The sequence below is a fragment of the Tamandua tetradactyla genome, chromosome 4 (assembly GCF_023851605.1).
Source record: "Tamandua tetradactyla isolate mTamTet1 chromosome 4, mTamTet1.pri, whole genome shotgun sequence".
Lineage (NCBI taxonomy): Eukaryota > Metazoa > Chordata > Mammalia > Pilosa > Myrmecophagidae > Tamandua > Tamandua tetradactyla.
In genome coordinates, this window is record NC_135330.1 from 81061487 (window position 1) to 81075407 (window position 13921).

The window sequence follows — 13921 nt, forward strand, 5'->3', positions numbered from 1 at the left end:
TATGATTTTTGCCTGTGTTATTTCAGGAAAATTACTAGGTCATCTAATTTGCCTTTTGTTTTGAGGTAGAGAAAATGCCATCATTTTTTTACTAAAAAGATGTTCATGGTAGTTTTCTCTAACGATTAATACTTCTTAGTTCTGTGTGACATATTAAATTACAACCACAAAAAATAAAAACAAAATTAATATTTAGTTGAAAGAGGAAAACCTCTCTCAGAAATTGCTTGGTCCAAAACAGGAGCCTTATACTTAGTAGGTACTCAATAAATATTTCAGGGATAAAAGATGGTGAAAAGTCTGGTCCACTGAATGGTTTATCTAATACCCAACATCAGTATAGAGAATTAATTAATATTTAATAACATATTGGAAACAGACATTTCATTTTTTAACACACCGTAATGTCACCTGCATACATTTCCATACCTGTGGAATAGATGCTGTTATAATCACAGACACTATAGAAATGTGCCACATGTTACAGCCTAATCATATCACATTCCTTCTGACACTGCAGGTAGTATTTTGCCCATCTCTTTTTTGAAATGATATTTTAGCATGTACTAAGACATTTTAGAGATTCCGTCTGTATTGTTCATTGGTGCTCTTTTACCTTAATTTGTTTGCCTTAATAGAAGGGTAGAAAACTCAGTGAATTAACTCCATCTGAACTGTACTTTTTTAGTGTAGCAATGGGGCTTTCTGGCACGGACTCCCTGCTGGTTAGGAGGCAACCTTATAGTGAGCCATCCCTGTGTACAGAGCTCTCAGGTTAGTTTGGGCTTTGTAATCTTATTTCCACAAGTATTTTTATATATCCATAAAAAAGAAACGTGTTTTGATGGAAGTGAAGGGATGGTGACTTCCATTGGGAAATTATTTTAAATGCTTTATATCAGTGAGTCAATTATTAGGTATTTTTTAACTGATTTATTCATTTAAATGTGATTAGTTCCTTCCTATGAATTTGTTGTTACTGTTTTTTCTTTGGTGGGGAAAAGGATGTTTTAATAATACTTTAGTAGAAAACCTATGCAACAGAAAAAGCCCACTTTCCTGTCACTGCTTGTCTAAACTTACCTGCAGCCATTATTTATAGATAATTATGTAAAGTAGTTAAAATTGTGGATGTTGCAATAGTAGCTCAGTGGCAAAATTCTCACCTGCCATGCCAAAGACCCGGGTTCAATTCCCAGAGCCTGCCCGTGTAAAAAATAAAGAAAAAATTAAAATTGTTCTCTTATCAGTTCTGAAATTTTATGGAAACATATGTCTCTTAATCCTACTATAATTATGACCCACTTTTATCATAGGAACCCACTTTATTTGTGTAAAGTTTTGATAAAATGCCCAGTTGAAACTCAGCTCAGCTAATAAGCAGAGCAAAAAAAAAATAACAAAAATCGTTTTGGGGAATAGATATTATAAATCTCTATGGGCAGTTAAGATATGCTTAGTATCTTAAGGATGATTAATTTACAGTAACTACATTTTTAAAATCTTAAAATGACAAGATTTAAAGTAATATAGTTCTTGATGTAAAAGTCAAATTATTGTTAAAAACAATTGGTCATCAGAAACTCAACTTAATGTACTTGAATATATGCTTGTGTCATCAACAGAATCATAAGTTCACATTGGAAACATTATAGTTGTCACAGATATCAATATACAGAGCCTAGTCTGCTTCACAGTTCTAAGAAATTCCTTCACAATAACTGTATTGTTCTCTTTGAGTAACATGTCATAATTTAACTGTTCTCCACTTGCTGTACACTTGAGTTGTTTCCATTGTTTTTGATAAAACAATTTGGTATACTTTTTCCCCTGTGGGATATATGCTTAGATAAATTCTCCAGGCATAGATACATTGGGTCAAAGCATATGAACAGTCTTATATCTCTCATTTAGCATTGCCAAAATTTTGTTTTTGAACCAAGGTTTTTGAACTTATCTGTTTGATGCCTTTATGGTAATAATATAGTTTGTCATAATTGCTTTAATTTATCTCTTTTTTATTAGAGGTAAACTTGACTCTTTTTGGTTAATAGGTTAACTGTCCTTCAGATATAGACTCTCTGTGTCTCATAACTACTTGTATGAAGGAGTCTGGTTAATCAGCCTTATAGATTTGATCCAGTTTTGTGCATTTTCATATGAAATATTTCCCTTGTTAATTTCCACGTTTTAAAAAATGAAACAATGCATTAATTTTCATTAGTGTTTCTTGAGTATCATGAATTATTGATGTTAGAATAACCTCTGGTCTTTCTTCACTGTATACTTTATTAACATTGAAAATTAACTAAGAATCTTATGTGAATACTTATGGTCTTATTAAAATAACTTGTTAATCTTACATATATTCTTGCTTCTCACACATATTTCTTGAAGCCTTTTACTATATCCTGCCCCATGAAAGTGAAATTAGTTTCAAATTCCACCTGTTTGTCAGATATTTCTAGATTTAAACAAGCAGTCATATAATTTTTTTAAGTTGTATATATGAATGCTGTCATCTTTGCCTCGTTGCAATAGTAATAGTACCATACATGATTTAGAAATGGTTTGTATTATTTGGTGCACAATATTTTTTTCTCCATTTATTGTTATATTGCCACATCCAGGGTTTTTTTTTTTTAATTAAGAACTAGAAAACTTTTCCGCTTTCCTTTCCATGTACATCATTCTTTATTTTGCCGCTCCTTAACCAGAATGGACTGTATTACCTTTCAGAATACTGCAAAATTTGAGCCCATAGCAAAGCTTCTTCTTAGCCCCTCTCTGTCATCTTGAGTTCCCCCCAAAGTATTTATTTTGATTTTTGGCATCTTTTTCACCTGCTGCTAAGAGAATCTTTTTCCATTGCTGTTTCTAAAATGTTGCTTTACCTTGCTTATGTCTGCCCAGGACAAGTGATAGTGAAGCAAAAATTAATGAGTGCTTTTTCAGTGAGTGATCTCTTGGTACAAATTTAGAAGTATATGGTGTACTTTACAGAAGTTGAAACCATTTAAGAAAAACTATTTCCAACTGACTGTTCCTAAGGTCCATGGTGTACCTAAGTATAAGATGTTTATTGCCCAGTGTTTAATTCTTTATAATTCATCTGAATCATTATTTTATTGGTATGTTCTTTTATAGTCAGCAAGTAGTCATTTATGTTCATTAGAAGTGATGGGTAAAGTAAATGTTCTTTTAAGTTTGGAGTCTTGTTTGGCCTCTTGTTTCTCATTATGAAAAATCTGAAATGAAACCTGAAGTGGTATATTAGTTTATTCATCTGGTTTCTGTGTCCAGTGCAATTTGTTGTCCTAGTATAGTGCTTTGTACCCTGCCTGAAATGAACCAAACTGTGAACTCCTTCCTGTCACACAATACCTGAATTTCCTGGGGATATTTCTTCCTTGATTTTTGTTGATAATTTTTGTGGTTCCTACAGAGGAATTTTATATATGCGTGAGGTTCACCAACTAAGTTCAGGTACAGCTGCACCTCTGTCTCTTTCACATAGCCATAAACTTTTTTTTGCTTTCTGCACCTTATTCTTGATAAGGAACCTCAGATTTAGGGTTAATAGAAATACCCTCAGTGTCAGAATGCCCCATATGATCCCTTACTTAAGCAGATCTTTTTCCTTCCCACCGAAATTTCCTTTCCATTCTGAGAAGCGTTATTTTTATTCTGCTTTGAAATGCAGCTACTGTACAACACGCTTTGCTAAGTGAGACTTCTTCATGTATGTACAGGCAGAATTAGGATTAATACAAAGGACCCCTCACTCCCAGTGACTAAGATAACAATGGAAAGCAGACTTTGCTCATTGTCTAGCTGCTACCCTGTTGCCTTTTCTTATCACTTCCTTTTTCCATTTTCCCTGGCTCAGCATTGCCACAAATCTATTTTTGTGTGAGGACCGTAGAGTGAGTGCTCCTTCTATGTATATTCCTATGGCTCTTTTTCCATTGCTGTTTCTAAAATGTTGCTTATATTGCTTGCTTAATAAGTTACAGCATTTCTTCATTGCTTATAAGATCAGGTCTAAATTCTTCATCTAGAAGATACTCACCTTCCATTCTTTCATTGCATGTGACCTTGGTTGTTCACCAGGCTCTCCTCACATTATCCATCTCCCTTAATTCTTCCACAAATACAAACACTACCGTATGTTTCAAAGGTTAGTTCAGATCCTGCCTTCTTATCATCTCTTCCCTGAAAACTGTACCCCACACAGCAAGTTCCTTTTTTTGGTCTTTGTTAATACCCACTGTTGATAGGACAATTTGGGATAGTTACTTTTTTTTTTTTTTTTTTTTTTTTTTTTAAAGAGGGAGGAAGGGAAGGAAAGACAGAGAAAGAAGGAAGGAAGGAAGTAAGGAAGAAAGGGAAACATTTTTAAACATTTTCTTGTTTTATTATATTTTGTTTGTTTGTTTGTTTTTTACATGGGCTGGGGCCGGGAATCGAACCGGGGTCCTCCGGCACGGCAGGCAAGCACTCTTGCCCACTGAGCCACCGCGGCCCGCCCTGGGATAGTTACTTTTATATTTTTAGTCTTCTTGAGTAAATCTTATTTCTCCAAATAAAAGACAAGTCTCTTAAGGATTCAGTCTGCATAATATGTGTGTGTTTATCTTGGACAAATACATAATAACTTCTGTGTGAAAACATCACATGATTTCTTGCTGAATGAACCAGTAAAATTTCACATTTGCTAAAGTAGAGCTAAAATAAATGACTTAATGTTCTCGTTGACCAAACATAATGTAGATTTTATTTCCTAGCAAATAATGAAAGATCGATGGATGAATGTTGGTCATGAAGAAGAAGAACTAAAGCCATATTCTGAGCCTGAACCAGATTTCAATGACATAAAAAGAATAGGTAAGTATTTAAAATTGTGAGTGGTAATGTCTTTGGGTCCTGATAGTAAGAGTCCTGTATAGTCTACCAAAAGAGGGTTTGAAAATATAAATAGGGAGCAATTTTATTTGAAAACTACTTCCATTATAATCTTTTTCTGAATGTACAGTAAGCATTACTACATATGTCATAGTCTAATTCACTTGTCAACAGTGATAAAAAAATTAAAATAATGCAAACAAACCTTGTATTTTCCTTTCAGCAATTCAGCATAGAAAGATATAACTGATTTAAGTACCAGCAAAACTCAGCATATAGTTTAACCAAATTTTAGAGTCACCAGACTTAAAGGAATGGACACTCTGGCCATCCCTTTCTATCTTCCAGTCCCAACAAGGTCCATCGTCCTCCTTCAGCCAGTCCTGCTACTTCCCTACCCAGCCAGCTTCTGCTTTCAACTTAGGTCACTTCACTACCCCTTCCCAAAGCCATCAGAACCTTGCATGTCTGAGTCGTCTCAATTGTGCTCCTAGGCCTGAGGGAAGCATGGAAGGCGGAGGAGCATTCTAGGGTGTTTTGAACCTGATCTGAATGGCACTTGCAGAATTCAAGCCTTCCAAAGAAGAATGCGCCTGCCTGCAGATCACATAAATTGTTAAGAGATGAGAGAAGCCCTCTCTGAGTGTCTGAAGGCGTCCTGAGAAAGAGAGTTTGTCTGTGCCACAGACAGACAGATGCTATAGCTCTGGCTGGACCAAGGAAGTCAGTTCAGGAATGAGCTGGACAATGGCAGATCGAGTGGATCCATGAGTATTAAAATCCAGATATGACTGTTTGTGTATGGATGTTCACATATAAATATGTAACCCACCATGCAGAGATTTCTGCATGAGAAAAATTGTGAACAGATTGTATCTGAATATAAAGTATCTGGATCTTAATAATCCAAAACTTTTATAATTAAAAATTTTCGAGGATTATATTAGATGTTGTCTAATGTTGACAAACCCATTTTTGTTTGTTGTATTTCTAGACATCATGGTCACCATGGGTTTTGCACGAGATGAGATAAATGAAGCCTTAATAAATCAAAAATATGATGAAGTAATGGCCACTTATATTCTTCTAGGTAGAAAGCCACTGGAAGTAAGTTTTTCTCCTTTTTAAATTTATGTGAATTTCTCATAAGCTATGTGGCAGCTAAATATAAGATACCATGTTAGCCAATATATTCATTCTTTGTGGTGTAAAAAATAGTATAAATACTTAACATTCTTAATTTTAGAATTTAAAAATCAACAGAGTAAATTACAAACTACTCTCATTTGTGAATATCAAGAAAGATAAGATTTCAAGTGTTTAAATCTCTTGTGATTACATTTGTTTTGTTAGGAAAGACCAGGCTAATGCCTTGCTTAGGGGCATGTTTCTCCATCTAGTCTTACAAAATGACACCCCCCAGAGTTGCACAATGCACAGCCTGTGCGTCCAGATGGAATAGCCCTGCCAGTGGTAACATGGTTATTCTATGTGTGCAAAAAGGCAATGGCTGAAATAAGAGACAGTCACAGGATTTACAACAAAATGTTTATCTTAAATAATTTATAAAGATGTTTGGTGATGCTTTGCCTTGTAGAGTGGCGAGTGACTGATTTATTTGATAAGGATTTCTCGAGTCCAGGAGAGGCCTATAATAAGGAGATAGGTAAATAACTGTGTACAAATGATGATTGAAACAGAAAAGTAAGTGATCCTTTACAGAAGCAAATATAAAGGGTATAAACCTGGAGACGGCAACGGAACCCAGAGCCACTGACAGTTATTGACAAAATGACGTGTATATAAATGTCAGAAACAAAAAGACAAATATTATCATGCCTCACTCATATGGATTGACTATAATATACCAAGTCAGAGAATTGATGTCAACAGCATGGGTTCTCAGGTGGGGGCCTATTGTAAAGGTTCCTAGATTGTAAGCTCTTACAGCAGTCACAGATATTTAGGAATTGTAGCTGGTATTTCTAAATTCTGAGATACTGAGCTGTTTGTATGAATCCTGATCATTCCCTGAAACTTCAGGTATTTGTGACCACTGAGACTCAGAGTTAGAGCACTGAATATGTGAAAGTCAGCATTTCCCCATTCAACAACTGTTTAAAAAGCTGAAAAAGTGATCAGATTTTGTCTAGAGATGTGAGCGAAGGTGATCTGGACAGGACTGAGATGAATCAGAATACCAGGTAAAGGATGAAATGGCCCATATTTTCAAACTACCTCTGTGTGAAACCAAAGGCAGAGATGTTTATTTTGGTGTGAAATTTAACTTGTACGGTCCATTTACTGGAACACCATAATTATGTGGAGCCTTGAATAGGGCGTGAGATCTTCTTGGTCTATACAGGTTAATATGATGTCCTGATACATCCCAAAGTAATTGGGACAAAGAATTAAAAATAATTTGCAAAGTCCTCTTGGAGAACTGGGGAAAAAGGAGGAAATATTTAACTTCCTCATCTGGGGAATTCCTGATATTCTCAAAGCAATGGAGACAGCTAATTCAATAGACTGAGTTCTCAATCTTGGGGCTCACCCCTACGAAGCTTATTTCTGCAAAGGAGAAGCTAAAATCTACTGATAATTATACCTAGGAATTACCCCCAGAGAACCTCTTTTTTGCACAGATGTGGCCTCTTTCTCTAAGCCAGCTCAGCAAGTGAACTCACTGCCCTCCCCCCTACATGGGACATGAATCCCACAGATGAGCCAGGACCCGGCATCATGGGATTGAGAAAAACCCTCCTGACCAGAATAGGGAAGAGAAAAATGAGACAAAATAAAGTTTTGATTTCAGGCAGCGTCGAGAGGTTATCCTACAGGTTATTCTTATGCATTATATAGATATTCCCTTTTAGTTGATGGTGTATTGGAGTGGCTGGAGGGAAGTACCTGCAACTTAACAGCTGTATTCCACTAGCCTTGATTCTTGGAGAAGACTGTATTGCATACAGCTTTTACAGTGTGACTGTGTGATTGTGTATGGGCAGATGAGTAAAAAATATATATAAGGATAAAATAAATAAATAATAAGGGGAGATAAAGGGTAAAAATTGGGTAGATTGAAATACTATGGGTCAGTGAGAGGGGGAGGAATGAGGGGTATGGGATGTATGAGATCTTTATTCTTTTTTTTTTTTGGAGTGATGCAAATTTTCTAAAATGATCATGGTGAATACACAACTATATGATGATATTCTGAACCATTGATTCTGTAATGTGGTTGGACTGTGTGTGTGTGTGTGTGTGTGTGTGTGTGTGTGTATGGCTATTTCTCAATAAAAATATTTTTAAAGAACACATGTATAGGAGGCATTTTATAGAATAAGTTGGAATTGTTTATAATTAAATAGTAACTTTTAGTAAAGTATGACCTTCAGGCTGACATTTCTTGAACCTACTGTTTACCAGGAACTGTATCTAGTATTGTGAGTAGAAAGGTCAGTAAGTCTATGATTTCAGGGAGTTCTCAATCTAGAGAGGAGATAGGTAGTCAACAGTATGAGACTGCTTGCATATGCTCGGACAGGAGGGATACACAGTGTGTTCTGGAAGGTCATAGGAGTAGTGCCTACAACAGTGGGATCAGAGGTGAGAGTGGGTGTAAATGATGTGTCAGAGGTAGACTGAACAGTACTTGTTGACCTATTTGAAATGAGGGACCAAGACCCTCAGCTCGCAGCATAAGCAACAGTTGTATAAGGTGCATTTGCCAAATTAGGAAAAGAGTGGATTTCACAGGAAAGACGGCAAGTTCTATTTGGGAGAGCTGAATTTGAGGTTACTGTTGGATGGAGCTATCTAATAAGCTTTTGGATATAAAGATCTGTATTTGGTGGGAGAGAGGTGAATAGAATTCTAGATATAGGAATTTGCCTCAGAGAGCACACAGAGCACAGAGTAATGTACCAGGAACTAGTCTAAGGACTTTACGTGTATTAATGCACTTGATCTTCCAAAGGGCCCTACGAAGGAGATACTGTTCTTATGGTAAAAGAGAGGAATCTTCAGTGAAGCTGCTGACAGCCAAGGAAATGGTGTCAGACAAGCCAGGTCAAGAGAATTGTAAGAAAAGGCAGAGTACACATGGTTATTTCTAACATCTTTGAATTGTTACTACTAAGATTTTAAATTTCACACCTGAGATCTTTAATATTCCTGTTAACTTCAAGGTAAAGGATGCACTAATTTTACCTGTATACCAGCCATCCCATGCATGAGTGAAAATGGAGTTTGACTTGTATTGAATATAAACTACTGAGGCATTATAGTTTGGAACCAGGTTCACTTGGTTTGAATCTTCATCCCCACCCCAGTATAGCCACTACCCGTATGTCTTAGGCAGCTACTTAATTTCCCTGTGCCTTAGTTTCCTTAGGGTCTTTGAAAGTCTTTAGAACACTTCCTGGTATATCAATTCTGCTTGTGTAAGTTATTATCTCTTATAATCACCAATATTATCCTACCATGCATCTTTAGTATCACTTATATGAATTTAGATTGTTTATTGGGATGCCAGTGATTCAGTCAAAAGTTTGCTGGTAAAGTATTATTGCATTATGGAGAAAGAAATGATGTATTTAGTTTTACAATCCATGAGCACAAAACGTCCTTCCATTTATTTAGGTCTTCTCTGATTTCTTTTAGTAATGTTTCGTAGTTTTCTATATACAAGTCCTTTACATCCTTGATTAGATTTACTCCTGGGTATTTCATTCTTTTAGGAGCTATTGTAAATGGAAACTTTTTCTTGATTTTTTCTTCCAGTTGTTCTTTGCTTGTATATAGAAACACTACTGATTTTTGCATGTTAACTTTGTACCCCACCACATTGCTGAATTTACTATTTCCAGTAGCTTTGTTTTGGATTTTTCAAGATATTTTTCTATTGAATAAGTCATTTGCAATTAGGCAGTTTTACCTTTCCTTTCCAATTTGGATGTCTTCTGTTTCTTTTTCCTGCCTAATTGCTCTAGCTAGAACAATGTTCAGCAGCAATGGTGACGGTGGATGTCCTTGTCTTACTCCTCATCTTAGAGGGAAAGCTTTCAGTTTGTTCACCAGTAAACGTGATGCTACTGTGGGTTTTTCATACATACCGTTTATCATTTAATAAGGAGTTTAAACGAAACCCTGATGATGGTCACGGTTTCTCAACTGGAAAGGCACATGGTGAATATGGTGGCATCTGCTAGCTTTCTCTCATGGCTTCTTGTTTCATGAAGCTCCCCTGGGGGGTGTTTTCCTTCTTCAACTCCAAAGGTCTCTGACTGCATGGGCTTTCTCAGCTCTGGAGCTTTTTCCAAAATGGTTCCCTCTTAAAGGACTCCAGTAAGCAACCCCACCTTGAATGGGTAGAGACACACCTCCATGGAACCCATCTAATCAAAAGTTACCATTCACAATTGGGTGGGTCACATCTCCATGGGAACAATCAAAAAACTCCCACTCAGTAGTCCTGAATGAGAATTAAAGGGCATGGCTTTTCGGGGGTACACCACAGATTCAACCCGGCACAATAGTCTATCCGTTATTGAAATTGGTGCATTAAAACTCACCACCCTCCCCAGTCTACATGAGACATGACTCCCAGAAGTGTGGACCTTCCTGGCAACATGGGACAGAAATCCTGGAACGAGCTGAGACTCAGCATCAGGGGATTGAGAAAACCTTCTCGACCGAAAGGGGGAAGAGCGAAAGACAAAATAAGTGTCAATGGCTGAGAGATTCCAAACAGAGTCGAGAGGTTATCCTTATTCTTATGCATTAAATAGATATCACCTTGTTAGTCAAGATGTAGTAGAGAGGCTGGAGGGAACTGCCTGAAAATGTGGAGCTGTGTTCCAGTAGCCATGTTTCTTAAAGATGATTGTATAATGATATAGCTTTCACAGTGTGACTGTGTGATTGTGAAAGCCTTGTGTCTAATGTTCCCTTTGTCTGCCGTGTCAACAGACGAGTAAAACATATGGAATAAAGATGAATAATAGGGGGAACAAATGTTGAAATAAATTTAGAGTGAGATGCTGGTGATCAGGGAGGGGGAGGGGTGGGGGTATGGTATTTATGAATTTTTTTCTGTTTTCTTTATATTTCTTTTTCTGAAAAGATGCGAATGTTCTAGGGAATGATCATGATGATGAATATGCAACTATGTGATGATATTGTGAATTACTTATTATATATGTAGAACAGAATGATCAAAAATAAAAATGTTTATATTTGTTTGGTGTTTTGGTATTTAAAACAAAATTAAAAATTAATAAAAAAGAAATTGGTGCATTAAAGTCTCTGACTGTTAATGTAGAACCTCTGATTTCTCCCTTCAAATCTGTCAGTGTTTTCTTCGTATGTTTTGAGACTCTGCTGTTAGGTGCATACGTATTTATAATTGTTATGTCTTCTTGTTGAGTGAACCTCTCTATCAGTATATGATAATCTTCTTTGTCCCTCATAATAGTTTTTTACTTAAAGTCTATTTTATCAAATATTGGTATAGCTACCCCAGCTCTCTCTTGGTTACAAACTTCATGATAAGTATTTTTTTTCATTCTTTAACTTTCAATCTACTTATGTCTTTGAATTTAATGTGAGTCTCTTGTGAACACCATATAGTTGGATTGTGATTTTTTATCCATTCTGCCAATCTGCCTTTTGACTGGAGAGTGTAATCTGTTTACATTTAAATAGACTGGTTATAGTACAGTACTTTTCTCTGCCATTTTGCTATTTAGACTTTGTAAGTCTTACACCTTTTTTGACCCTCAACTCTTCCATTAAAGTGCTAAATCCATATTTATTTAGTTTTTTTGCATTGTGCTATTTGAGTTCCATCTCATTTATTTCTAAATTTATTTCTGATGTATTTTCTCTGTGGTTACCATGGTGTTAAAGTTTAACGTCCTAGATCTATAACAGTCCTGTTTGATTTGATATCAACTTATGTTCAATAATATACACATACAGTGTTCCTATGCTCCTCCACTCCCCACCTGTTTTTGTACTTGTTACAAATTATATCTTTGTATATTGTGTGTCCATGTCCATCGTTGTATCATTACTTTTTATTCATTTCCATTTTAGCACCACTAAGAAGTAAGAAGTGGAGTTATATAACAAAAAATACAACACAGTAGTATTGGCATTTATGGTTTCCTGTTTGATTACCTTTATTGGAGGTCTTTATTGCTTTATGCCACTTTCAACCACTGTCTAGTGTCCTTTCCTTTCAGTCTGAAGAACTGCATTTAGTATTACTTATAGGGCAGGTCTTGCTGGATATAAAATTCTTGGTAGGCAAATGTTTTCTTTCAGCATTTCAAATGTTTTCTATGATTGCCTTTGTCCGTCCATGGTTTCTGATGAGGAACCAGCACCTATTCATATTGGCATTCCCTGGTTCATCACTCAGTGCTTTTCTCTTGCAGTTTTCAGCACTCTCTCCTTGTCCTTGGCATTGGACCGTTTGATTACCATGTGTCTTGGCATGTTTCTCTTTGAGTTTATCCTGTGTGGGGTTTGTTAGGCTCCTTGAATGTGCATATTCAGGTCCTTCATTAAGTTTGGGGATTTTTCCATCATTCTGTGTTCGAATATTCTTTCTACCCCTTTCTTTCTTCCTCTTTAGGGACTCCCATAATGCGTATATCGGTTGTGGTGTCCTTCAGGTCTCTTACTCTCTGTCCTTTCTTTTTTGTTTACTTTCAGCTTCACATCCTGAATCATTTCATTTGTCTTGTCTTGAGATCACTGGTTTCTCCACCCACCTCCAGTCTGCTGGTGAAACTGTCTAGGGAATTTTTCATTTCAGTTATGGTCATCTTGAGCTCGGTTATTTCTGTATGGTTCTTTTAGAGAATTTCAGAGATTCCCATATGGTTCATTCACTATTTTCCTCTTATCCTTCATTCCTTTCTCTGTGTTTTCCTTTATCTCTGAGCATGTTGATGATCATATTTTTAAGTCTCTGTGTGGTATGTACAAAGTCTCGTCCTCTTCATTGCTGGCTTCTGGATTTTTTCCCTTGTTCTGTGGCTAGGCCATCATTTCCTGCTTCTTTTTTGTCTTGTAATCTTTTGTTACACACTGTACATTTCAGTATTTTAAAGGGTAAACTGTGAGATTTAGTCCCTGAGTTGTCTCTTCCTTAATTTTTTTGTCCAGCTAATAATATGATAGAGATTTTCTTGAATACCTGTTGTGGTATTTACCACAATTTACCAACCTCTTTCCTTTCATTCTTTCTTGTAGAGACTGTACAATATTCCACTAGACTCCAGGGTTTCAAAATAGTTGATTCAGACAGTTCTTGCTAGTTCAATAATTGTTTTGGTGGAGGGACTGATTCCTGGATTTTCTTATTCTACCATCTTCCCACAATCCCCTTTGACTCTCTTAGTCCCAGTTTTCCATCTGTTAAGTGCAGGTTAGTATATCATGGTTTTGTAGTAAGAGCTTGACATGGTGTCGTATTATACCATGCAGTAACTGACAGATGTTATTTAGTGCATTGATTAAACCAAGCATCCAGTGCCATCTGCACAAGATAACGGATTGCATGTACTTACGGAAGCATGTTATGTCCAGTTTCCTCCCTTCCTGTTTACGAGCTTGAAGTTCTGTATCCAAACGACATATATATATATATTTAATCCTGATTACTACTTGTATAGCTTTGAATGGATGAGGAAGTCAAGAGTGCACACTGGTTGTGTGATTTTTTTGGTTTTCAAGTCCTGGTGGTCTTTCTCTTCCTTGCAGTTGGAAGGAGGTGAATCCTTATCCAGTGGAAACTGGTGCCAGAGGTCACGGCCCAGCAGTGACTTGAACAACAGCACGATTCAGTCCCCTGCTCATCTGAAGGTCCAGCGAAGCACATCAGCAAATCAGAAGCAGCGCCGGTTCAGTGATCACGGTGGGGAAAACATTCAAATAAGTGAAAAGACACACAGACTTTACCCACACCTGTGTTTTCTAAGCATTATATGTTCACACCTCT

General features: G+C 36.5%; 1 protein-coding gene across 9 annotated transcripts in view; it reads left to right on the forward strand.

Moving 5' to 3' along the window:
- MARK1 (microtubule affinity regulating kinase 1) overlaps positions 1–13921 on the forward strand; it is a 178941-nt gene that overhangs the window by 126805 nt on the left and 38215 nt on the right. For 4 of the 9 annotated variants that reach the window (XM_077157893.1, XM_077157890.1, XM_077157892.1 and 1 more), the window contains exons 10-12: positions 4788–4887; positions 5900–6012; positions 13684–13837. In XM_077157893.1, the coding sequence (XP_077014008.1) occupies positions 4788–4887; positions 5900–6012; positions 13684–13837 (367 nt within the window). Of the gene's footprint in view, positions 1–688; positions 775–4787; positions 4888–5899; positions 6013–13683; positions 13838–13921 lie in introns of those variants that run through there. The other 5 variants (XM_077157896.1, XM_077157898.1, XM_077157897.1 and 2 more) reach the window with 3 other exon arrangements.